General features: G+C 39.2%; 1 protein-coding gene across 1 annotated transcript; it reads right to left on the bottom strand.

Annotated features, from left to right (window-relative positions):
- Window positions 1-933: 933 nt before the first annotated feature.
- On the bottom strand, window positions 934-27,071 carry si:ch211-146m13.3 (junctophilin-3). Its single transcript, XM_038280722.1, has 5 exons — window positions 25,789-27,071; window positions 12,592-13,372; window positions 6,845-6,969; window positions 4,133-5,367; window positions 934-2,511 (listed from the first exon to the last, which is right to left on the bottom strand). Exons 1-5 carry the CDS (start codon window positions 26,168-26,170, stop codon window positions 2,431-2,433), a joined length of 2,604 nt encoding a protein of 867 aa, XP_038136650.1. The 5' UTR covers window positions 26,171-27,071; the 3' UTR covers window positions 934-2,430.
- Between the last annotated feature and the right edge of the window lie 595 nt (window positions 27,072-27,666).

Below are 27,666 nucleotides of genomic sequence, written 5' to 3'. Positions count from 1 at the left end.
TGCAGTCTGGACGTTAGATGTCGCTGAAAATTACACACTAGCTTTAAAATCAGTTTTTTTTTTTTGTGAATTCAATGCAGGCTAGTTAGTTATACGTCAGCTTGTACGCCTAAATTCTGCCAATCAAATATCAACGGTCATCTGTCAATCAAATTGTTTCAGTTATAGCATCTTTATTCATATATCGCAGCTAATAAACCCAACGGTTGAAATAAGAATCATTTACTTTCCCATTGAGTTCTGTCCCAGTATTTATGGGGATGGAAATGTTTTCGGCATGCGTAGAGCTAACAGAACTGGCAGCGTTGCGAGGCAAGGGCTCAAACATGTATGGCTGTAAGCCTTCTACACCAAACCAAGCTTCTGCCACCCTGGCGTCCTCTTCCAAAACAACTTCGTCCCCACTTTCTTCCTCTAAATAAAAAATGTATGACAGAGGAGACTCATCCACGACCTCTGACACCAATCTCTCATCCTCTTGCATGTTCCGCTATCCATTGTGTTCCTTGACAGTTTGTTCCTAAGTGCTACTTGGTCCCAATGTAATTTCCCATTGGTAACCTTCTAGCCCTAAGTTGCTAACTGGTTAGCAAGATTCCTCCAAGACACAGGGCCACAACTAAAAGGGTTTGTGAATCATCCGCCACTACAATCCCGCCCCATTGATAAACGATCAATCACATAAAGTCGTGCACCACTCGGGAGAATTTGTAAATGGAAATGCAACAGTTGGAACAGCCGCTTCCCTAGAATCAGCTTTATAATATTTCAGTCCTTTATGCCTGTAAAAAAAATTAAAATTTTTTCTTTAATAGATTTTCTCCCCAGAATGGGTTTCATAATAAGGCCTTCAATATTGTAAGAGCTTCACTGGCAGCAACCCTTTCTAGTTCCGAAATAATACAGACTAAATGAAAAATCACACAGAGCCTGTTCATTTCAAACATTATATTATTTTCTTCACGTTGACTTTGAAACAACCTCATAAACCAAAGAGTAAGAAAGAGCATGCTCGGGCATGCAATGATGTCACAACATGATGATGTCACCAGGTGCGAAGTATAAAACATACAGTAGCAGAGAGTTTGTTCTTGGTATCATTCAGAAACTCTGGGACGTCTTGGTACCCGCTGAGAGGTAAAAGCTAGCATTTATTTTACACCGCCCTCGGCGCCCCGCCCTGCCCCACCCTTCTTTGACAAGAGGGGAGGAGCTCACAGACTGACACCAGATCGAGCAGGCTAAACAAACATGCTGGAAGAAAATAAATAAATATATAATCAAAATAAATACATAAAAATCTCCTCCAGTCCAGAATGTGTCTGAAAATGACACAATATGACTGGTCCGAAAAGAGGGGAGGGCGGCGAGGAGAGAGAGACAAAACAGTGCATGCCATTTTAGAATAAACAGGGCAGATGGAGGTTCAGGTCAAATTATCTCCTCATCGCCCAGCCCACATTTAGTATTTATTTATTTTTTCATTGTAAGTCCAGTTAAAAATGAACATTTCAGAGAGGAAATGAATAAATACGAGGCACTCAGCATTCTCTCTGTCTTGCAAACTGCAAAAAGTAACAAAGTCGGATAATAATGAAACATCGACATATATATTAGTGTTTATAACATAACAGTCTCCAGGCTGTACAAAGGGGGGAGAGGTTAAGACCTCCTCAGTTACTTTGCGTGTCTTATTCTCTGCGTGCTGATGTGTGTGTGTGTGTTTGGACTTATAAATCCCACCCACTTATCGTAAATTCAGGCGTGTGCTGGCGTCTGATTCCATAAATCAAACGTGAATCTGGTCCGATTCGGTGCCGACAGTCGAGGTGATGTATGTGGGGTGGAGCTGAGTTGATTAAAGGGATAGAAAGAACGCACTTCTTGAAATCTTACACAGCCTCATGCAATGGTTGTGTGTGTTGGTGTTGGAAGGAAAAAAATAATAAGGATGATGACAGAGCCCTTTAAAATGGATCTACTCTTGCAGCATAGTTTTGTACGTAGCGCATAGTGCCAATAGAGACTGGAGAGGGGAAAAGGGTTAAAGGATAGAAAGTGAGCCATGCTCTTGGTTAGCATGATCATCATGGTAACCAGGAAACAAGGGATTGCTATATTCTCATGTAAAGTAGCGCCACCTTCAGTCTGTCGGTGATGGACAACCATGCATGTGTGTTCCATTCAAAGCTGCTTTCTTGACTCAAAAAGGTTTTTCCTCCTCATGTTTGCAAGCTCAAAGTATGCATCTAAAAAAGGAAGGAAGGAACCGAAATGGGCTTCAACAGAAGGGGAAAGACCAGTAGCAACGATAGAAAGGCTCTGCTTTGTCCATCTCTCTGATCCAACACAGGACGTCCATCTCAGTTAGTAATAATATAATATATTGTAGTTATCAATATGTCTTTGAAGATAATAACTGCATAATGTTTAAATAAAGAAGTGGATGAAAAGAATGGCTACTCCAATATTGAGTAAAATGACCATAACCACCAGAATAGAGCTGGAGCCCTGAAAGACAGGAAAGGAAGAAACAGTTAGGTCACATTAATATAGATATGTAACAACATAAATACGTTCCCTTACCTCTATGATTCAGATATCCATGCCCAAACTAAAATAAAACTACAATAAGATTTATCAACTTCACAGGCAGCGGTTTTTATTTTTCTAAAAATAATCCAACCTTTGGTTGCTTTAGTACAATATAGTCGCCCATAAATATGAATACACAGAATATAGGTTATTCAAAATTAGCTTTACATCCAACACATGTTCCCACCTGATACCTGATAATCTGCTACATACAACCACACTCTGATTTTGTAATTCTGTTAACCTCTTTGAACAAAATGTTACATCATTCTACATTTATTTGGGCTGCAGCACCTCGTCCTTACCCACCCTTTGCCTTTTAATGGGTTTATCAAACCAAAGTGGAACTTTATTTATTGCACTGCTAGCTAACCACAAGCAAGCAATTCTGGTGAAGTGGAAATCAAGGTCGAACATCCACCTATCAATGAGGAAAAAATTAAGCAAGATTACATATCCCTTAAAAACATCTTAAATTTGTCTTTTTCTGCCAAGCCCTTCTTTATTACATTTATTACCTCATAACATCTATCCCTCCCTCAGTTCATTTGAGAGTAATAAAGATAAGAATTTTATAATTTTGTTGAGTTGGTTAGTTAGTTTAAACTCTCTCATTGGTTTATTTTGTGCTTTCCAGGTTTTGTTTTCTTACTGTGAATAGAGATTATGAGGTTTCTAATCCAAGAGGACTTTACCAAGCATTGTTTTTCCAGTGTTCTTTTTTTTTATGCTCATTTCAGTGGCACAAGTACAGAGCAACGGAATTCATTCTCTGCATTTCACACATTCCCTTAGGGAGCAGTGGGCTGCAATCGTGCGGCACCCGGGGAGCAGTGTACGGTTAAGGGTCTTTGCTCAGGGACCCAGAGTGGCGGTCGGTGGGAGAGGGGTTTGAACTCAGAACCTAGGATTCCAAGTGCAACGCTCTAACCACTAGGCCGCCACTCCCCAAAGCAGGCATTAGCGTGATGGGTCTTGCCCAAGGACCCAGACTGGCAGCTCATTCCCCCCAGCTAGGATAGGAGCTGGGGGAAATGCTCTATCATTCAGTGGCACGGGTGCATTACATGATGTGGATGGATATTCTCAAACCACAAATGAAAAAAAAACAATATGACATTGTCATATTGACACACTTGGGTGTTCCAGTAGAACTGCAATCTAAAACACACTTCAAACTGCCTTAGGATACTTTAGAATTGCTAAAGGACATTTAACCCTAAATAGCAGGAGTGTGTGCTTAACTCCTTAGTATCAATGAATCATTTTGACCCTTTGTGGATTAGAGAAAAAACCATAAATCACTTCATTTTTTTTTTTTAATCAATGCATTTGGTTGCTATTGGCCATGATAGTTTTGGATACATCCATGTAAGAATACAAATAAATTTAAACAAATTGTGCCTAAATTGTGCCTTAACAGGTTGTTGCAGAACCTGATTCAGGTATATTTGCCAGAAAGAGGACTTGTGGAATGAGTTTTTGATCACCTAAAATGAATAATGTCTGTTATCATAGACTCAGAAAGTGGACTTACTGAGTTTGATTTGATGGTGAGATGATCTCCTTCCTGCTCCAGAGTGATGGGTTGAGATTTTAGGGGAGGGGAGAGGGTGAGGTCCCTGTGCAACGGCCATTCCTCAAGTTCTGGCCCAACATTCAGGTTGTCCAGCATCTGTACAGAGTCTGTGGAACCTTCCCGGACCGGCCGAAGGCCCCGTGATCGCAGGCGGTTGTTTTTTGAAGAAGGGGATTCCTGACCCAGCCCCACAGTTGTCTGCAATTCAGGAGAGTGAAGCCTCATGTCTACCGTGTAGTCATTTATCCTCTCCTCGTCCTGCTCTGTGAGACGAGAATGGGCGGGGCTCCACCTGAGGGTGCTTTCAGCAATCCAACCCCCGGTGAAACCATCCAGCCTTTGGTCAATAACAGCATGCTCAGTCAGCTTGTGGTTTGAGGGGTTGTGCTGCTTAGGATGGTGGTTGGAGTAGACGTGCTCTCGAGGATTGATGCTAGAAGAAATGTGGTCCTTCACATGGTGATTGGAGGAGATATAATCTTGAGATTTGTGATTGGAAGAAGCATGCTCAGAACCCTTGTGATTGGATGTATTGTGTTCAAAGGCCTTGTGATTGGATAAAATGTGCACCTGTGGCTTGTAGTTGGAAGAGGCATGCTCACAGGTCTTGTGATTGGTGGAGGAATGATCCCATGTCTTATGATTAGAGGACGAGTATTCTCTTGATTTGTGATTGGAGCTGGCATGCTTAGACGGTTTTTGGTTGGAAAGGGAGTGCTCCCATGCCCTGTAATCCCGGGACTTGTGAGTGGACAAGGATTTATCCCTTGGTTTGTGATTGGATAGAGGGACTTGCTCGTGTCCATTGATTTGGGTCTCCTGCTCTTCCAGCAGAGAGGGCGTGGTTGAGCGGCTGCTGGCTCCCCGCTCAGGATATAAGTCATCAGTCCAACTGTCAGCACCCAGCCTCTGCAGGTCCATCCCGCGCCCCTCTACCAACACCTGAATTTCAGCCCCGCCCTGATCGTCCACTGCGCTCTGCCGCATGAAGCAGGCGTTTCTGGGACGGTGGACGTGGTTCTGCGGGCTGCGAAGGGGCGAGGTGGGGACGCTCAGCACGGGGCTCAGATCAGGTGTTATTACAGGTGGCGTGGTGTCCGGAGTGCACAGCTCTGGACTGTCTGTTCCTGTGGAGATGACCTCATGGTCTTTGTCCTTGGCGTCCTGGTGTTTGAGAGTCTGAAATTCGAGCCCTAGGAGAGCAGGAGAACAGGACCGGTGAATTAATTTGGCAAAGATGCACTGAAAAACCCACAGTGTGAAGGTGTTACAGGCAGGCAGGGCAGCAAAGAGACAATGAGCTTCAACAAAATGAACCTTATGTGCTGATTTATAGAGGATTATTGAAGAAAATGGTTTAATTTTATATGATTTCACGACAATAAACACTTTGGTTTTTAAATATGAACATGTTTAATGACTAAATCTCCCGAATGATCAGATCAGGATGTGCTTTCTGGGCTCAATTCTCCACAACTCATGTCCGATTACAAAAAAGATATTTAGCTCTGGAAATTAAATTAATAACAGATTATTCTAATGTGAACTACAAGATCTCAGACAAAAATATTTATAACCAAATTTTACCTTTAATGTGACGTAATTATCCTAAAAAAAAAAAACTAATGAACACACAAGGATGTTTTTTGAAAATAATAAGAAAACCTTTATATGTATACGTTTGAAAACCTTTGTGTGTCTTTCAGCTGCTCTTATGAAGTCTTGTCCATAGGTCTTGTCCATAGGTGACTCCACAGATATTCGATTTGATTTAGTTCTGTGCTCTGCCTTGGCTGTTCCATCACTCTTGTAAAGTTACTCAGGTTGAATTTTATATCCAGTTGGATTCACTGTGATCCTAATAACCTAATAAAATCTTTATTTTGTAGATCTCTGGCAGACAATGGGTCGAATCAAACTTTTATTTGGAGCCCTACCCGATCTTAATAAAGGGGGTAGTTCTAGTTCTATTTTAGGAAAGTTAGCAGGAGACAGTATGTCAGAACTGAGCGTTTCCTTTGGAAAAAAATCGTTTTACTTCCAACCCTGCCAGTAAGTCCAAACATTAAAAAGGTGCATTCCAAAACAGTATGTAACTAAAACACTAAAATTAATGGTGTTCAAAGAGAATCCATCCATCCATCTTCCCCTGCTTAGTCCCTTTGAGGGTCGTGGTGAGGCTGGGGCCTATTTGCGACAGTCTACATGCGAGAGTTGGGGTAAACTCTGGACAGGTCGCAAGTCTGTCGCAGGGCAACACAGAGACACACAAAGACACACAACCATGCACACACATACTCACACCTGAGGAGAATTTAGAGAAGCCATTTAACCTAACAGTCATGTTTTTGGAGTGTGGGAGGAGGCCAGAGTACCCAGAGAGAACCCACGGATGCACATGAAAAAGATGCAAAATTCATGCAGAAAGGGTCCTTTACTGGCCCAAAGGCCAGTAATCGAACCCGGAACTTTATGCTGCAAGGCAACATTGCTACCCACTGCTTCACCATGCAGCCCCTCAAAGAGAATCATGTTAGTTAAATGCTTTCCATTTTTATAGATATCTAAAGCTGAGACACAAAAACTACACAAGAAGTACGTGTATGAGCTATGAAGGACCCACAACTGCTTTAGTAATTAGAGCAGCTGTATGTATGCATGTATTCTCACCATTGCCATATATGTGAAAGGAGGGCGAGAGCTCTTTGGCAGTTATCCGGGCCAGTCGGCACTCCTCCATCGCTTTTTGTCCCACCCTTTCAGCAGCCTCCGCCTTCCCACGGGCGTGGCTCATCCTTAACCAGACAGGCAGACACAGTAATAAAGGTCAACATTTCTCATACTATTAGTTCTCTATATGTGGGTTCATGCTTTTTTTTTATTAAAAGCTTATATATATATATATATATATATATATATATATATATATATATATATATATATATATATATATATATATATATATATATATATACATATATATATATATATATATATACATATATATATATATATATATATATATATATATATATATATATATATATATATATATATATATATATATACATATATATATATATATATATATATATATATATATATATATATATATATATATATATATATATATATATATATATATATATATATATATATATATATATATATATATATATTGGGCTTAAATTAGCATTTTATCAAGTTTCTCTTCATGCACACACTGTTCCTTTCAATTTATTTTCTTTTCAGTGCTTGCTTTTCACTAATCTCACGGCAAATCATTCAAGACCCCTAAATCAATGATAATAGGCAGTTTTGTACAAGCAGATTGTGATGAGAAGACAATTGAGCATAATTTACAAAATAAAGAAAATATATGATGTGGGTTTCTTTTTTTTTTTTTTTACAAATAAAAGCATATTTTAGGCTTGTTGTCCATTCATATGGCTAATAGTTATGAAATGATCACATTTTGAAAAATATTACCGCCATCTTGGGCATTGGTTAAAGATGTAATTATAAACATCTGAATGCAACAACCATATCATGGGAAAGCATGGGCAATACGGACTGCAATACATAAAATATATTTAAGGCAATAGTGAGAAAAGCAACAAATTATATTGAAAAAATCTACTGACTATAAATGTATCAATTCATACAACCAGAGCTTCACAAATACTGCTCTAAAATACAGGTGCTGGTCATAAAATTAGAATATCATGAAAAAGTAGATTGATTTCAGTAATTCCATTTAAAAAGTGAAACTTGTATATTATATTCATACATTACATACAAACTCATATATATCAGATGTTTATTTTGTTTAATTTTAATGATTACAAATGACAACAAATGAAAATCTCAAATTCATCATATCAGAAAATTAGAATATTGTGAAAAGGTTCAAAATTGATGGCCCCTGGTGCCACACTCTAATCAGCTAATTAACTCAAACCACCTGCAAAAGCCTTTAAATGGTCTTTCAGTCTAGTTCTATAGGCTACACAATCATGGGGAAGACTGCTGACTTGACAGTTGTCCAAAAGACGACCATCGACACCTTGCACAAGGAGGGCAAGACACGGGTCCCAGAGTCTGGAGGAAAAGAAGAGAGGCACTTCATCCACGTTGCTTGAAGTCCAGTGATCGACTCCATGCCACGCCGCATTGCTGCAGTAATACAGGCCAAAGGAGGCCCAACTAAATACTGAGTGCTGTACATGCTCATACTTTTCATGTTCATACTTTTCAGTTGGCCAACATTTCTATAAATCCTTTGTTTTTATTGGTCTTCAGTAATATTCTAATTTTCTGATATGATGAATTTGGGATTTTCATTTGTTGTCATTTGTAATCATCAAAATTAAACAAAATAAACATCTGAAATATATGAGTTTGTATGTAATGTATGAATATAATATACAAGTTTCACTTTTTAAATGGAATTACTGAAATCAATCTACTTTTTCATGATATTCTAATTTTATGACCAGCACCTGTATATTATTCTATTATGTTTCAACACTTGCATTAGGATAAATGGTAAAATGGCAAATGGCCTGTACTTCCCTGGGGCAGACTGACAGAAACGAGGCTGCCTTACAATCATCACCCCAGGTTTCTCTGTTCAAGTTTGGTGAAGTGTCTGAGTTAACAACTAAAATGCAATAAATGCATTCTACTAGTTACAGGATGAATCTCTACAGTAATCCCCTGCCGAGCCACCATCCCAAAACTCTGATCACAATAATGTATCTTTCAACAGCCTGCAGGAATGATTGTCAATTACAATATTATTTACAAATGCTGCTAATGCTGCTTTATGTATACTCACTGCACACTTCTCCACTGCTGAAGGAAAAGTACTTTTAAAATTTGTTTAAGGTTGGCTGCAGAACATTTGGGACATGAAATACTTGGATAATGTACAAAATTATTTATTTCGATGTCACTGCATTTACCGTAGTGTGGGCCAGTCTTAAATGGTACAGGATGAGTAAAGAAAACTGAGATTTTTGGCAAGAACCACAAATTCAGAAGGGTTTCAACATAATGGTTGAAAAGAAAACTCTGGGCTAGTTTCAGAGATAAAAATAACTGCAGTGGCCCAGTTAATTACCTGACTTGAATCCAATTGAAAATCTATAGAAAGAACTAAAAATCAGAATGCCTGTAAGAACCACCTGAATCTTCTGGATCTAAAACAAAAAAAAAAATGGTAAAAATCCCATCTGGGTGAGGCATATGACTGATTTCTCCATGCATAACACAAGGAAAACTCTAAGCTTCTGTTTGGACTAATGACAATGCAGTCCAAAAGCCAAATGTGTTGGTGTAAATAACACAACCTTTCATGGGGTCAACAGTAAGAACACTATCCTGAGTAGAAAAGGAACTCCGGACTGCTGTATGGAATACGGACAACCTTTCGTATGTCATGGGTGATGCTTGTCAAATAGAGACTACAACCTTCTGAGGAATTTAAAAAAGGACTATTTACACAAAAGTAACAAATAGCTGAGGCCTCCCTTTAAGAAAACCAAACATATGATGTTGTGTCCATTAGCATGTGTCACACAGAGTAAATACGTAGAAATAATGTTTTTTTGGTTTAATTTCAGTTGGGTTGTTCTTATAAGTTCCGTCTCCACAAAGGATTGTGGGCATCTGTGAATCTTCAAAGCATGACAGAGGAACGTGAGGAAATTTGTGGCTCTATCTGAATACCTCAAATTCGTAAGGACACCTAATGCTATCTGAATTGTGCAGGCTGTATGGTAATTATGAAGGAGCTGTTTGAAGAAGCAGGAATGCTTCCTATTGGTAGTTCATTTAGCATAGGGACCTCCTTCTAGCCACTGCTGTGAAGCTGTTTGGTTGCCCACAATTCTTTTAAAAGGCTGTAGAGGCACAGCTCACTATTACAAATTACATTTATTCTTCAAGTGTGCATTGTGAGACACATGCTAATCTACACTCTTTAATATTTCTTTTGGTTTTAAAGGGAAGAGCTTAAAGCATTCACTACATTTCTCTGACATTTTGTGACACCAAAAAACAGGTGTCAAACACCTATCTATGGAGCTAGATCAGTCTCAATTTTAACAAATACACATATGGGATTCATACATGCACAGGACAAGATGTGCATGTGTGGATCTTGTCCTGTGCATGTATGAATCACATATGTGTATTTGTGAAAATTGCAACCGATCTTCCTCCATACCTACCCAGTAGTCTGCCAAATTTTGCAGCTTTTATTGGACTAATCTGTAGCTGAAGCGCTGATGTTTTTAAGCACCTGGAGGCCCATCCTCCAAATCATATTTCAAGTGAAATGTAAATCAGTGAACCAACCGTTGTTCTCCTATGTACACTCAACAAAAATATAAACGATAACAAATTACTTTGATAACAAATTTTTGGTTTTGCTCCCCTTTTTATGAGATGAACTGAAAGATCTAAAAATTTTCCACATACACGATCTTACCAATTCCTGCAAATGTTGTTTACAAACCAGTCTAAATCTGAATTATCTCCATTGCTGAGATAATGCATCCCACTTCACAGATCCAACCAGCCTCACTATCGCAGACCAAGTGTAACCTAACCAGCCCAGAACCTTTACATCCAACATGTTCACCTTCAAGATCATCTGAGGCCAGCCACTAGGACAGCTGCTGAAACAATCGGTTTGCATCAACAAAGAACTTATGCATAAACTGTCAGAAACTGAAGCTAATCTGCATACCGTTGCTCTCATCAAGGTCTACACCTGACTTCAGTTTGATGTTGTAACCGACTTGAGTGGGCAAACCAAATTAACTGGTGTCTGGCACATTGGAGGTGTCCTCTTCTCAGATGAATCCCGGTTTACACTGTTCAGGGAAAATGGCAGACAAGGTGTGTGGCATTGTGTGGGTGAGCAGTTTTCTGATGTCGGTGTTGTGGATCGAGTGGCCAGTGGTGGCAGAGGCGTTATGGTATGGGCAAGCTTCTAGTATGGACGAAGAACACAGGCGCATTTTACTGATGGAATTTTGAACAGAAATACCGTTCTTGGAAGCTGAAAACGTCCCAGCTCTTGCACGGCTGGCATTCTCACCGGACATGTCAACCACTGAGCATGTTTGGGATGCTATGGATCGGTGGATATGGCAGTGTGTACCAGTTTCTGACAATATCCAGCAACTTTGCACAGCCATTGAAGACTGGACCAACATTCCAAAGGCCACAATTGATAACATGATCAACTCTATGCGAAGGAGATGGGTTTCTCTGCGTGAGACAAATGGTGGTCACACAAGATACTGACTAGTTTTCTGAGTCCCCAGACACGCATCAGTGAGCTGTTCCCACTGCTATAAAACCCAATTCAAACAGGTTTTTCAGTCAGTGTGAAAGGCACAACTGTCCACTTATTATGGTGTCTAATCAGCAGCTTGATATGGCACACCTGTGAGGTGGGATGGATTATCTCAGCAAAGGAAAAGTGCTCATTATCACAGATTTAAACTGGTTTGTGTATAATATTTCAGAGAAATTGTGATATTGTGTAATTGGGAAAAACATTTAGATATTTGATTTCATAAAAAATGGGAGCAAAATCAAAATTGTTGCATTTATATTTGTGTTGTTCGTAGCTGGAGTCAGTTGTATGATATAGGTTTTTGTTTGGACACTTTAATCACAATGAGTGTGCCTGTATGACCTCTTCAAAATTAGTTAAATTTTTTTGTAGTTCTTTCCAGAAGGCTTTAGTGTCAATTTGACCAGCATCATTATTTTTTATGTCCGTCACTTGATGACGTCCATAGGGTAGAAGGCTGCATAGCAATCCAGAGTTACTTTCTTATCCTGGATAGTGTTCTTACTGTTGACCCTGCAAAACCTGAAGGAACAGGAGGTAGGAACAGCAGGTAGGAGCTATAATTTGATCAAGCTCCTATGTTAAATAAGCTATGGATAGGAAGCATCCAGCTTCCTTTCCCTAGATCCTTTCCTGCCAGCACTATTTGGACAGCAGTTATGGTGAGCGCTGATGCATTTTGTTAAGAGTACTTACCAATTTGTAGTATTCAGATTGAGCCCTTGATTCAGAAACACAAACCTGCCCGTTTGTCGCACGTAGATCTGTCTAGACCTAAGTGGCTTAAAACTTTTCCACTCTGAGAGCATTGTTCAAATGTAGCTGGTCTTGCCACTGCTCCGTTAGAACAGGACCCTTTAATGGCCATGAAGTTTGTTGGATATACCAAAACCTAACTGCACCTAAAGGGGCCGAAGAACTTTAGAAAGCCTAGAGAACTACTCTACAGACCAGCTTAAAGATTACATGTCTGGCTATGTATTAAGAATGTTTTTGTAACATCTTGTGCTTTTTGGGATAGGCAGTGTTAGGACCATCTTACCGTGACATTGCGATCTCTGCTTTCTGCTTGGCGATGTCTGCAGCCTTCTCTGCTGCCTCAACAGCTCGGTCCACTTTCTCTCTGATTTTACTGGCTCTGAGTGGGATCAAGTTTTTACGTTTACCGCTCACCAGCAAGTTCTGCTTGTACTTTCCTTCCTCCTTGGTGCCATCGGGAAAGGTTGTGCACCCATACCCGTGCCTCTTGTTGCCTGACCACTCTCCTGCATAGTGCAGCCCATCAGAGCGCCGGCTTACACCCCAGCCAGCCCTTTGGTCGCTCCGCCACTCCCCGGCATACATTTCCGTGACAGTGGCGTCGACTGGAGCACCCTGCTCACTCTCACTGGTGTTGGAGTGGATGTCAGAGGCAGCAGAGCTGACAGTGCTCATACCAGCCTCGCTACAGAAGGAGCTCTGCTTGCTTAGCTGACTGGCAAGGGAACTTTTGGACTCAGAGCGACGAAGTTTGAGCCCACTGAGAATGGACTGTCTAAATCGACCTTTTCTCTTTCTCTGCCGCTCTGCCTCACTTGGAGCCGTCAAAGCGAACCCGCCTCGACCAACCGGACTTCCTGCTAGCCCGGCAACCACCCCGTCTGTGGGTGTGGTGGCCACCCCATCCTCCAGTGCAGCTGGCGGTCCGTGGCTGTGCTCAGAGCGCAGGGAGTTTATGGATGTTCTTAGAGGGAAGAAGATGACGGCTGCCATGCCATATGGGACGCTTTGTCGTACACCATAGCCATGACGCATCCCGGCCAGCCACTGACCCTGATAGGTCCCTGAGAGACAGAAGACATGGTAGAAGTTAGTCTTTAAGCATAATACAGCCTTTGTGTTTTTAAGACTGCAATATTTTCCAGGAAACAACATCAATGGCAACAAAAATAAATAAAAAAATTTAAATCACCACCAGGAAGCTTTTGTTTCAATGATCAAAGTAATGTAGATGATAAAACACAAATTAGCCCCAAACCATTAGCGTATCTTTAATATTATTGGTCTAAACTCCCAAATTATCAGTTTGGCTTACTTTGCTTCTAAACATGCTTGTTGATTCATTTACAAAATGTCCTAAACTACAAGTAGTATTTCAGAGGAATTCATTTAGCAATATTTTTGACACTGAAAGCTTATGCTTTTATTGCAGAATTGAAGAAAAAACATTGTTAAATAAAACCTACACAAATGGATACCCTAAATCATTCTAAAATGCCAATATGAAACAGGCTATTGAACGCTACAGGTATTCCAAGTTGTGAAATTGCACTGCTAAACAGAACAAGGTGATTGTGTTCAATCATAATCATTTGAAGAAATATAAACTCAGCATTAATTCATGGTTATATGGTATCAACCAAACTTCAGAATAGGGTTTCTACATCAAAAGGCTAGCGGCAGATTATAAAAGATATTGGTATTATATTACACTGAGATGCATAACTTGAAGTTTGGAATGTGAGACATTATAAAATTATAGCGAAGGATATTATAAATATCCTTTTGTAACTTGGAATTAAGTCAATCTATAACATTAATGAATATTTATGCTATTTATGTTTCTCCTACATATTGCTCACTGTATTCACCCACCTCCACATTTTTTACAGTGCAGGAAGTTTTTTTTTTCTTTAGCTCCTATATCAACATCCTCATGTCTTAGCAGAGGGTATATTTAGTCACAAATAATTCTAGTCTTCGAAAATGCAATGCAATAATTTTTTTGTTAAGAAAATATGCATTAGTGTGGGAAATTCCCATCGCTGAATGCACACATTTTACCGAATGTAAATGTAGGAAAACTAAATACCTCTGAGAGATGCCATTCATTCAGTAAAGCTATTTTAAAGGCAAATTTTTCCATGTCTACTTTGATTTATTTACATACTTTTTTCCTAGAGATAACTCAGCTAAATAAAGACTTACAGAGTACATAGCAAGGTACAACTTTACAAATGCACTCCCTTTGTTGGTTAATAAATAGAACCCAAGTTTGCACAAATTTGATTATTTCGTATAACTTTTTGAATTTTTCCCTTTCCATTTTTATGTATTCAAAAAGTTTATACATCTATCATAACTGGGGAAAACGCTGATACATTTTGAAAATTAACAAAATGAGGTAAGTCCTGATCTAATACTTGGAATTAAAATGGGACATCCCAATCAAGGGTATTTAAAATAAAAACTCTTGACTAACCTGGACTCTGACAATCTTGTTGTATGTGCATACTGCAAATTTATTGCCCTATATTGAAATTTTAAATAAATCACAGTAAATGACACATTTACAGATTGAAAAACCATGTATCAGTAAATGCATTCGTTTTTGGGGGGCGGTTCCCAACAGTCTGAATATTTTGCATCTTTTACAAAGACATTACAGTGAAAGAGAGGCTGTGTCGGCAGTTTTAGCTTCCTCTCTGTCATGTAACCTGCGCCATGTCCTGTCAATGTATTACTGTGGAGAAAGCAGCTGAAACACTAGTCATTACATTTTACGGTGTTCAAAGCAAAGTGCAATATTAGTGATGCAGCAAAACCAGTCCTGACTGCATACAATTTACTCAAACCACAGTGAGGTGTGTTACAAGCTAAGCTATTTTGACATCATAACATTATCCCAGAACATCAGCAAGGTTTACTGCAAGACGTCGGTTTATTGGACACCGTAGCTGTATAGGTCAACATACGTTCCTGCTGGAACAAGAATAGCTATTGCAATGAAGGAAAACAGATACTGCAGCCTCTACAACGTCAGTGGTGAGCGACTTATTTGGGATAGAATCACAATCTTTGACCAAGATTTTGTATTTGTTTCTGCTAAAGCTCAGATTAAATTCTACTAGACCATGCTGTGCACTGTAATGGACTGAGGACCTGTCCAGGGTGTTCCCTGCCTCTTGCCTGTAGACAGCTGGAAATACCAAGAGGTGCTCTTTGAACTAACTCTGGTTGGTGTCAGGAACTGTTGAACTTTGAATATTTTGCACATTTCAGCTGAGACCTGCCACGTAATAATAGATGTCTTTTCAGCATCTAGTATTGGACTAAAGTGGGACAAAATCAGACCGGCCAAACAATGCCCATTCTTCAACAACTATCTCTGGATTACATCAAGACTATGACAGACACACTAGATTTAGCCTAAAAAACATGTCTAAATGTATGATGTTTGGGGGGAAAACATCAGAATGAACAGAAAGAAAAACTGCAGAACACCTATAGGCTCTATGCACAACTCCACCACTTCCTGAATTTAAGGCAGCTCCTTTGCTTCCTGTCTTTCATGATTGGATGCACTAATTAATCCAGGTGTGTATGACCTAAGTAACTGGCCAGACACACCTGGATTAATCAGTTCGTCCAGTAATGAAAGACAGGAAACAAAGGAGCTGCCTTAAATTCAGGAAGTAGTGGAGCTGTGCATAGAGCCCATTAGAACTTAGTCGATAAAACTAAGGCTCTAAGTCTAGGTCATTGGTGGAGGTGAGTGTCCCTATTTGCAGTGCAGGATAAAGTGAGATAAAATGAGATAAAGCAAAATTCTCTTTCCTCTGTGATTAATGGTTAGCTCAGATTTTGTTTAATTTGATTTGCAAGACAGGAAAGCTCCTAAAAACTGGACTTTTCCTGATTTAACTGGATTTTTACAGTTTTTCTTGATTTGTTGTTATGTTCTGTTTGCTCCCACTGGGTTATACCTAGATGCATATTTCATGCACTCACACAAACACATCATTTTGAATGTTAAATAAGTGTAGTGAAAAGGATCTAACTTCAGCTGTCTATCCAAACCAGCTTATGCAGCTACTAATCTCAGACACATTAAATCTTGTAGCAGGAACAACATTGTCTTTTTGTTTGATGTTTTTAGTTATCTCAGTATGGCTTCATTAATATTTTAACTCCTATTGGTCAGAAAAGAGCACTTTGAGGCTTCTTATTTCCTCCCTTTGCCATGGTCGATCAATGTTTCTACCTGGCATTGATGAGGGCTTCTCATTATGCTAATGCTTAACCTAAACTCAGCCATTTTGATCTTACAAAATTATTAAGTTGACTCAAGATAACTGCTCTTCACTCTGAATATTTTAATTTCACTTTCTGAAATCTCCCTGGGCTTTTGTAAATTCAGTCTTTTATTAATTCTTCAAATTAAGACATTGACTGCCTGCATTAGGATCTCTACAAAATCTAAACTTATTTTAGCTCTTTATTACCAACAGACTGTCACAGAGATACAAAGAGTTTCCCCTTGCTTTAGTTAAATTAATAAAAAAATTAAGTTTTCACTGACATAGGTTAGGATTTAAGTACCGGAAGAATTTAACCAGCAGTATATATAACGTATCTGAATGCTGTGCAGTGTGTTGTGAGGATTTCTAGTTGTAACCCAACAATCCATACCCCTGAGATGAAAAACAGCCAATAATTCATTGATGAGCTCTGATTGGTGTTCTGCAGGTCAGAGACTAGACACAGGTGTTCTTTCTGTTCATTAAGTGCAGGAAATCTCAGAACTATTTCTAAAACACATGGAAAAAAAGTGCCTAATTTGAAGCACATCAGCTAAAGGTAATGAACACATCTACATAATTAGGTGTTTGATGTATCTCTTTACTTGTTTTATAAAAAAATCTAAAGCTGGGCCTTGTCACATGTTGTCATATATATATATATATATATATATATATATATATATATATATATATATATATATATATATATATATATATATATATATATATATATATATGTGCGTGTGTGTTTGTGTTACTTTAAGATTTTACTTTACTTTGGTAGCTTTAAGATTTTACTTTGGTAGCTTTGATTTCTTTGTGCCCCAGAGATCCAGAGATTTCCAGTCAGTTATCTGTTCATTGAAATGGCTTCCAGTCAGAATAAAATTCAGCAAGGCTTTGATCAAATTTCGGAGCTGAATTACTTATGTCTACAAAATCCTGATTGACTCTTTCCTTCTTGAATCATTAATACCTCATATTAAAGTGGTAAATACAAAATATAAACTTAAATTCATCTCAAGGTTGTATCAGAGACCTTAGGGTTCATCTGATTTGTAAAATGTTTAGATAGGCATGTAATGATGACTTTCTGCACCCTGTCATTTCCCGACCCCTGTGGGTCAGAGGTTCCTTACCTTTCCTGTTTTAAATGATAGTCACAGAAACTGTTGTTAAACTCTTGGACTGTCAGCTTTGCTTACATAGTAGCTCTGCTGCCGCAGGTCCTGGTAAAGCTGCAGTTTGTTTTATAAGACACGTTTCAGTATCTGTCACCTCCTCCTTCACTTTCTCAATGGTTACAGCTTCATCTGTACCTGACTCATAGCTAAAGTGACCCAATCAGAAAAACTGACTAAAACCAGAGCTGACTGGACAATTCTTTTGATTATTTTTCACAGGCCTGTTCAAATATTTATTCTGCAAAAAACTGAAGCAAAAAGAATTTTATTTTCTTTGCTCTATAATTACCTCTTTATAGATTAATTGATGCAATTTGACTGTGACTGTATTTGAACTGTATTGTTTGTTTAAAAATGTGACCAAATTTGATTCTTGCATGTATTCAACATTTTTCTTTCTTTTAAATTATAGCCACATGTTTGTCCTCTCGTCATTCTTTTAGAGTAATGAAATGTGCCTTTCTGATTCTGGGTCAGCATTAAAAGTTAATTCCTCCTGAGATGGCCATGTGCACCTCTGGTAAAATTGTTATGATCATTTATCCATCTATTTTAAATCACATTTCACCTCTATAATAGTTCACATAAATTTTTGCACAATTTCATCAGGATGCCCATTTCTGCTTCGGAAAAACCTTAGAATTAATTCAGAGCAATGAGATCAAGACATTTTTTGTGCCTAAAATACAAAAATCAAAATTGTACTATAAAAATCTTTCTTTTGAGGCAAAACCTTTAAGAACTAAGGTTTTTTTTTTAAGCCAAGATTTTATGTTTTATTATTTTGATATATTAAAGCCTTTTTAAGCACTTTGTATTGCTTGTTGTATAAATGGCCATTGCTTTTTAGAATTACAATTACACAGTACCAGAATATATTTGTAGTCGTATTTGTTACCAATTAAATTTTTCTATTATACATGGTCAGTAGATCTTGGTAAAGGTTTTCCTATTTGAAATCAAATAGAAACTTTTGTTTTATTTTCAGAATGTTTTAGTGTTTTCCTCAGTTTTGTTAGATATATAAACAGTTTATATTATAGAACTATAATTGGAATGAAAAGCAAAATAAAAAAAATAATATTTGGATAAAATTTCCTCAAAACCCTGAATTTAAAAAAACAACAACATAACTGCTCCAAGATCCTCGTATAAACTTTTCATTCAGATTTGTAAATAAAACAGCAAAAGACAAGAGAGTGCTCACAGCCTAGCAGGAAATAAATAATAGTTTTGACTGCATATTTATGGCTGAAATCTTGATAGATTTGATAATAAATAAAAAGAAATAAAAAAAACGGTGCAGGGGTTCCTTCTTTGTGTAAAACTAAAAAGGATCTTTAAGTTTCATTTAGTTCTGGTTTAAAAGTGATCTGGAGAATGAAGATTTGTGAGTGTGGATGAAGAAAGCCTGCAAATTTACTGGGTTGTTTAAAATGTGTCAGCTCGTGCGTGCCATATTCATCTGTCGGAGGTTTTCCACGTGAGTGCAAGAGGAGGCGTGACGCAGTTGTTTTTTTAACCTGCAGTGTTACAGTGAGAACAGTGGTGAATGCTCACAATAGGATTAAAATTCAGCCTCTGTCAGGGATGAAACATCTTATGAAACGGCCTACATTACAATCCCCACAAGTCAGGTGTAATAAATGAAACAACACACTGGATGGGCATCACCCAGTGGCCAATCAGAGAGCAGCAAAGCATCGAGCTGGTCCCCAGCGACATGCTGACCTGCTGTCTAGTGGTTACCATGACGATTTGGCATCACAGGGGGGAGAGGGGTGAGATGGGGTGAGGGTGTGTTGTCAAAAGGGATGAAACAGAAGATTTCTAATATTAGACACTTCCTGTGTTTGTTTTTCTGTTAATCTGAGAAAAAAAAAAACTGAATCGCTTTTCATTTTTTTCCTTATTGTTTTTCTTATTATTTAATGCCTCACTCTTTCGCCTTCTCTTCATTTCTTCTCTTTGTAGCCATATTTGCTCTCCCTCGTGTTTCCACAGCAGTTACAGTTACATTTCTTTGTTTCTGGTCAAGTTTGTAGCTGTTTTGTTTTTTTGTTTTGTCTTTTGATGCCTGTTTGTCATTTATGTCATTTCATGATCCTACAAAGTTATTTTGCATGATTTTGCATAATATTTGCAGGGATAGGTGGTAGTTGCTACATCTTGGAGTAAAACCACCAAAGTAGAAATTAGCTCCAGGTGTTTATTCTATCAAGCACGAAAACAACTAACAGACTAAAGAACTAAATTACAAACTAAATAATACAGGGATCCAGTGATCGGGACTTTTTCTGTCTAATTTGGCCTTTTTTTGCATGGAGATTGCATGTTCATATACAAATGTTTATGTACAACTGGCCTTAGGTTAGTGTCTACATGGTTGCATGTCTCTGTGTTGCCTGGCCTTGTCCAGAGTGTTGACCATGACCCTGACGGATAAGTGGCAGAATAGGGATGTATGAACTACTGACAATTATGACAGTTTGGAAAACATGAATTTGCAAATTATTACCCTATAAAAAATACAAAATTCTGTTCTAATATTAGATGTTTTTAGCCTTAACTTAGATTATGGACCTAAGACCTGAGGGACCCCTGCTGCAGGTTCTGGTCGACTCCTGTGTAATCTATCTGCGCGTGTGGATCTGACCTACATGTTATTTATGTAGCCTGCTTTGGAGATGTGTTACAGCAGCAGCAGAGTAAGCAAGTCGCTCTACTTTCAGCCTGAGAGCTTCTTTGTGGAACAATACTGAATTTAGTTAACTTTTTTTTTTATATATCATATATCGACTTGTGTATACAATATTTTAAAAAGTCCTTTCTTATTTCCCTTTCATTTTTTCCCATTGTGAATTAAAAAAACATAAAAAGAAGTAGTACTTTAATTAACAAAGAAAAAGAAAAACCCAAATCAGTTAAATGTATATTTCTTAATGACATTATAGTTTAAAACAAACAGAAATAAATGCACTCAGTAAATAAAGAGACAGAAATTTATAAAATATAAATTTACACCCAGAGAAAATCAAATACAAGTAGAATTAATTTCTGTCCATATGAAACTTATTATTAATTCTAGAATTCTCCCCATGTGTTTACCATGTGTTTAAGGGATAAAAGAAATTTTATAAAATACAATGACAATTGGAAAATTTTTGCTTGTATTTAAGAGCAATAATAGAAATTTGATAAAAAGTTAACCATAAGTTTTATTTGCAATATTTTAAATACACTCACTGGCCACTTTATTAGGTACACCTGTCCAACTGCTCGTTAACACTTAATTTCTAAGCAGCCAATCACATGGCGGCAGCGGCGTAGGAAGCGGGGGGAAGCCAGGTGGATATGTCCCCCCCAAAAATTGTACCGCAAAATATTAGATTTTGACAATTTTTTAACTATCGTGCTTTTATTTTGAAGGCGCAGCATAGCGTTACGTCACTGTACTCCCCCTCCCCTCTGTGAACTGTTGAGTGTTTGAGCACTCAGAGGGAAACAGTGATACAGAAAGTCAGAAACTTGTGAATGAGGTAAAATGGTCTGTCGGGAATGCTGCTATGAATATTGCTTATTTATAACGTCTTGTTGTCAGTTCACTTTCATATATAGAAACTGAATCTTTTTGGTTTAGGCATCTTAGTCTTGTAGGAAGAGGATTAGGGCCACTGAAAAAAGTTAACTGATTTTTAATTTTTTTTTGTTTAACATGGGGGAAAAAGTCAGAATTCTGACTTTTCTCAGAATTCTGACATTTTTCTCAGATTTCTGACTTTAATCTCAGAATTCTGACTTTTTTTCTCAGAAATCTGACAGATGATTAATGTTTCTAATCAATTTACAGTTTTTTTTAGTGGTGGGGGGGGGGCGCGTTGGTACTATACAGATATATAAAAACAAGAAGGTCTAACTAAAAAATAACCAGAATATATGTTTAGAGTAAAGATTGACTACTTGTGTTTACACAAGCACACAATTTCAAATCTGCTGAGCTTGCTGTGCAAGAAAATGTAAAATATACGTATAAAGAAATATAACAGGAAGTACTGCTAAAACAAACTAAATGTTAAATAATGTAGATATTGGTTTAAAAAATTCTTCAGATTTGGAAATTTGGAAGGAATACATAATTCTGAAATTAATCAACAAATCTGGTAAAAAAAAAAATAAATAAAAAATAAAAGTTGCACTTTTTTACTTGAGGAATTTGTTGAATAACTTCATAATTATGAGTTTAACTAGTTGGAGGTAATGCTACACTTCTCTGCTTCCTGTCCTGCTCATAAAAGGTAAACATTATAAACCCACCATTAATTTTCTACACTATTTGGAAAACACAACACAAATGTAATATAACAAAAGTATGTTTAACAACAAACATGTTAGCATCAAGCCATAGCCATGTCTCTTTTAGAGACTAGATCTCTTGTTTTAATGACCTTCTGCTCCTCCATTAATGGGGGGACCCCTCGGGCACGTAAAAAGTTGCCTAATTCTGTAATTTTCCACCAATGTGTCACTGGCTCTCTCAAACAACTCACATCTTTGTCAGTGAAGCTGAGTGCTCCACATCTCTGCCTTCATGGTGCCCATCTACATTAAGATTCAAAATTCTGAGAAAAACAGTCAGAATTCTGAGGAAAAAAAAGTCTTAATTCTGAAAATAAAAGTCAGAATTCTGACTTTTTCCCGTATTAAACTGAAATAAAATGTAAAAATCACTTAACTTTTTTTTTCCAGTGGCCCTAATCCTCTTCCGTAGTCTTGGGCTGATCACTCATCCAATATTTAACTGCTAACTTTCTCTAGACGTTTGCCACGCTAGCCAAAATGTGTTTTTTATATATATTTTTTTATATCTCATTTCAGTACAATGCCACCACCAACTAAAAGGCTGAAACAGCAGCAGGACTTACTCATATTTTTTTAAAAGAGAAACGTCAGTGTGAGTAACAGTCACCTAACACAACTTGTGTTGAAATTAGCCCGGTCTGGGCGTGCGTTTACGAGGATTTTTTATTTTTTGCATGGTTTTGATTCGCCGAAATGGACAGATGTTATACCTGCCGCGCTCCTGATCGTTAGTTAACCACAGGGAGAATTAATTCTAATTCTTAGCAGCGGCGGCCGCATTGGTCGTGCAGTGGACTGCTGCACAACCACTAATTAACCAACTAATTAACTTCTGCATCTTTATTTCCTCAAATAAACTGCTGGCTCCTCTTTTTAGACTATAAACAGATTAACACAACATTGACAACTCTGTAGTTTTCTCTGTTCTGTACTGCAAATTGGAATTAAAGGCGCCATTTCTACCAAAGGTCTGGACAGACTGGCCACCTGTCTAGGGTGGACCCCGCACCAGCACCTCCCGACCCTACTAAGGGACAGGGTGTACAGAAAATGGAAGGATGGATAGATTTCTACCAAAGGTTGATAATGCGTTTTTGAACAAGATGCTTCAAAGCGCCCTGTCCATAATTCTTCAACACACTGTCAGCTCCCTCTGTCAGTCAACCTATATAAAATCATTTTTGACCATTATTGCAAGTTTGACAAAATAAAACATATCAAACTTTGCACTTGTGTGGCCTACTTAATTGTTTTGATTTTCTAGTGCGTATGCGGACACTAAATATGCCAAGGGCTGAAGCCTTTGAAAGACATCTCCCTTTGCTTAATAAAAGACTCCAGTCATTTTGTTTGATGATATGCTCACATCTTATGAACAAATGCATTATGTTAATTTTAAATGCATTATTTTTGCAAACACATTTATAAAGGAATAAAGTAAAAGATTAAATAGCCTTTTTCTAAGTAGCGTACTTAAGATATGTTTCTGTTGAATATTTACGAATCTCAGATTTCCGACATGTGTCCCCCCCAATTGTAAACATATTCCTACGCCCTTGCATGGCGGCAACTCAGTGCATTTAGGCCTGTAGACATGGTCAAGACAATCTCCTGCAGTTCAAACCGAGCATCAGTATGGGGAAGAAAGGTGATTTGAGTGACTTTGAACGTGGCATGATTGTTGGTGCCAGAAGGGCTGGTCTGAGTATTTCAGAAAATGCTGATCTACTAGGATTTTCACGCACAACCATCTCTAGGGTTTACAGAGAATGGTCCGAAAAAGAAAAAACATCCAGTGAGCGGCAGTTCTGTGGGCGGAAATGCCTTGTTGATGCCAGAGGTCAGAGGAGAATGGCCAGACTGGTTCGAGCTGATAGAAGGGCAACAGTGACTCAAATAACCACCCGTTACAACCAAGGTGGGCAGAAGAGCATCTCTGAATGCACAGCAGCAGAAGACCACACCGGGTGCCACTCCTTTCAGCTAAGAACAGGAAACTGAGGCTAAAATTTGCACAAGCTCATCGAAATTGGACAATAGGTCTGATGAGTCTCGATTTCTGCTGCGACATTCGGATGGTAGGGTCAGAATTTGGCGTCTACAACATGAAAGCATGGATCCATCCTGCCTTGTATCAACGGTTCAGGCTGGTGGTGGTGGTGTCATGGTGTGGGGAATATTTTCTTGGCACTCTTTGGGCCCCTTGGTACCAATTGAGCATCGTTGCAACGCCACAGCCTACCTGAGTATTGTTGCTGACCATGTCCATCCCTTTATGACCACAATGTACCCAACTAAAAGATGGCTACTTTCAGCAGGATAATGCGCCATGTCATAAAGCTGGAATCATCTCAGACTGGTTTCTTGAACATGATAATGAGTTCACTGTACTCAAATGGCCTCCACAGTCACCAGATCTCAATCCAATAGAGCATCTTTGGGATGTGGTGGAACGGGAGATTCGCATCATGGATGTGCAGCCGACAAATCTGCGGCAACTGTGTGATGCCATCATGTCAATATGGACCAAACTCCCTGAGGAATGCTTCCAGCACCTTGTTGAATCTATGCCACGAAGAATTGAGGCAGTTCTGAAGGCAAAAGGGGGTCCAACCCGTTAGTAGCATGGGGTACCTAATAAAGTGGCCGGTGAGTGTATATTTTAGAAATATTCCCATGCAGCTTAGTTGTTTTGTTTCTAGACAGATGATAGCCAACCTTTAGCTGCATGGCAGCGCAGAGCAACAGGTGAGGATAGAAGGTGTTGTCTTACTCTATGCAAGGCAAGGCAAGGCAAACTTATTTGTATAGCACAATTCAATACAAAGACAATGCAAAGTGCTTTACATGATTAAAATACAGGAAAATAAAACAGAATCAAACCAAGTAGGGAAAAAAAATGCAGAAACAAAAAAGAATATTAAAAACAGTTGGACTAAGAAAATAAAAAAGTTTAACTAATTATGTTTTAGTTGGACTGTTTAAGTAGAACAGTCAAATGCAATCCTAAACAAATGTGTTTTTAGTCTTGATTTAAAGGAACTCAGGCTTTCCGCACTTTTACAGTTTTCTGGAAGTTTGTTCCAGATAAGTGGAGCATAGGAACTAAATGCTGTATACTGCTCCATATTGCTGGATAAAATTCTAGTTACTCTAGCGTTTAATTAAAAGGCTTTTAAGCTAAAGACCCTTTACAAATAAACAGATGAATAATAATCATTTTAAAAACATTCATGAGACAGTGTTTGACTTTTTATGACCAAATATAATGAAATGGATAAATGTAACTTTTCGCAAGCAAAACCCAATTTCAGCTGACCAGCAGTGTGCAGCAACAGGTGGGAATGGGGGAGGCACTAGATTGCTATATGCTCCAAATGGCAAAAAAAACTAAACATTAACATTAAAAGGATAAAAAGCATATACGTAAATAATAAGTAGGCCTAATAAGTAAATCATTATATTGCCTGGTTAAGCCTGATCAGTGCATTTCAGATTGAAACCAGAAAAATGGTCAGACTGGAGGATTTAGTATCTTCTTTTGAAACCCTGTGAACGCTGACACCGGTATCAGGCCCATGCCGGATAACAAAACTCTGAGGTGTGAACAGAGCTGAGTGTGAACCCCCTTACCTCCATCAGAGTAGGTTTCCGTGCCGTACCCATCCTGCAGCCCGTTGCTCCACGTCCCCTCGTACCGGGCCCCGCTGGCTGTGCTCTCCAGCTGCCCATAGCGGCCCTTAAAGCCCTGGGTCCACTCCCCCCTGTACTCCCAGCGACCTTTGCTCTCCACGCCAATGCCATGCCGCTTCCCCTGAGCCCAGGTACCCTGGTAGTTGTTCCCACTGGGCCATGTGTACACGCCCAGGACCTCAAAGCCATGGCTCCAGGCCCCAGCATACTCGCCCTGACCCTGGGGCCCCGTGCAGACCCCTCTGCCGTGGGCCTTGCCTTGCTCCCACCCCCCGCAGTACGACCCCCCATCATCAAAGTCAAACCTGCCTCCAGTGGACATGCATGAAACAGGTTTAGCCAAATCCTTAGAATGTGAAGAAAAGTTAAGGAGGAGGTTCAATCAGAAGGAGTATGGAGATAGAAGGCCGTCTTTGGATCGGGTAGCAGGAGGTGCAGGGCCTCGCCTCTCCTCTTTTGGGTTTGGGATGTAAAACACCTGCTACTCCTTTTAAAATCAACAGGGGAGAAACAGAGAAGCAATCCACAGCGCGGCGGTGGCTCTGATGAGAATAATGTGGGCTTCCTGAATGCCTCTTCCCTTGGGCATGCAGGCTCAAAGTGCCTCTCCTCCTCCTCTTCCTCCTCCACTTCCTCCTCCACCTACCTGCTCCTGAGCCGAGTCACTCCAGACAAGCGAGGCCTAGGCTTTTCCAGCAGTTCCGCAGGCCCTCAGAGCGCCAGCAGCAACCAAGCTCGCCTCACTCAGACATTAGAGCATCCTCACATCCCTGCCGCACCGAAAAGGATACAGGACACAGATGCTGCTGCACTGGCACGCCATTAAACCAACCAACACACAGAACACAGAAGAGGAGAGGAAACCGAGGATATTCCTCTATCCTATGGAAACGAGCGATCCTAGCTCAGAGGCTCTCATCCATCAGCATACAAGCAGAGTCAGCCCGTGAAAATCTCTCCGGCTCCCTCTTCCTCCCTCTCTCCTCCTGTCCGCTCAGCTCGGATGTCAAGGATGAGAATGCAGGTGCAGCGGTTATACCTCTCCTTCCATCACTGTCATCATCTTGCCAGAGTTTACCTAAATCAGAGATGTTGTTGTAAAATACCCAACAAGTCTTCTAACCCCTGCTGGTTTTTTAGGCCTTTCTGTTGCTGCCTCTATGAAATCTGCTCATTACAGGACTGTTCCACCCCAGCCTATACCCCTCCCCCACCAGCACACACACACCAACACACACACACACTCCTGGTGGCTCTTAAAGAGATAGAGACAGAGGGATGGTGCAAATAGCTGCATGTACAGCGCTTGCTGCTCTTTTCCTTCGGGGATACAGGCTGCTTCTCCTAATTATCCAGCCTCATTTCACTCCCTGGCCTTCTTCCTTCTCCTCCTCATCCTCCTCCCATCCTCAAATCTGGTCACTCAGCAATCTGTTTACCTGATATCTGGAGGTTGGCGCACTCATTGATCCTACAGCTAATTGTTGTTGCCTTTCCTTTTCGTTTTCTGTCCATCACTTTGGGGAGAGAAAATGATTTCTTCCCTTTCACACCCGAGATAACCTTACATTTTCAGATCACTGTCTGCTGGAAATCTTTGAGTTACGGATCTGTTGGATTATCAGAGGAGCAGTCACTACACTGAAAAAAAAAGATACTTTGTATCAACTTGAAAAAATTACTGTAATTTGTTACACCTAAATTTATTACTTTGTCTCAAATTAAGTTTCTGATGTGGTTGAAACTATACATTTTGATTTACTAGAAATATATTTTTTACCTTAAGCCAAAGAAAGAAACTACATTCATACATAGTAA

The sequence above is a fragment of the Cyprinodon tularosa genome, unplaced genomic scaffold, assembly GCF_016077235.1.
Source record: "Cyprinodon tularosa strain WSP-4 unplaced genomic scaffold, ASM1607723v1 ctg103, whole genome shotgun sequence".
Taxonomy (NCBI): Eukaryota; Metazoa; Chordata; class Actinopteri; order Cyprinodontiformes; family Cyprinodontidae; genus Cyprinodon; species Cyprinodon tularosa.
The sequence above is the reverse complement of the archived record's forward strand: the minus strand, read 5'-3'. Positions and strand labels throughout refer to the sequence as shown.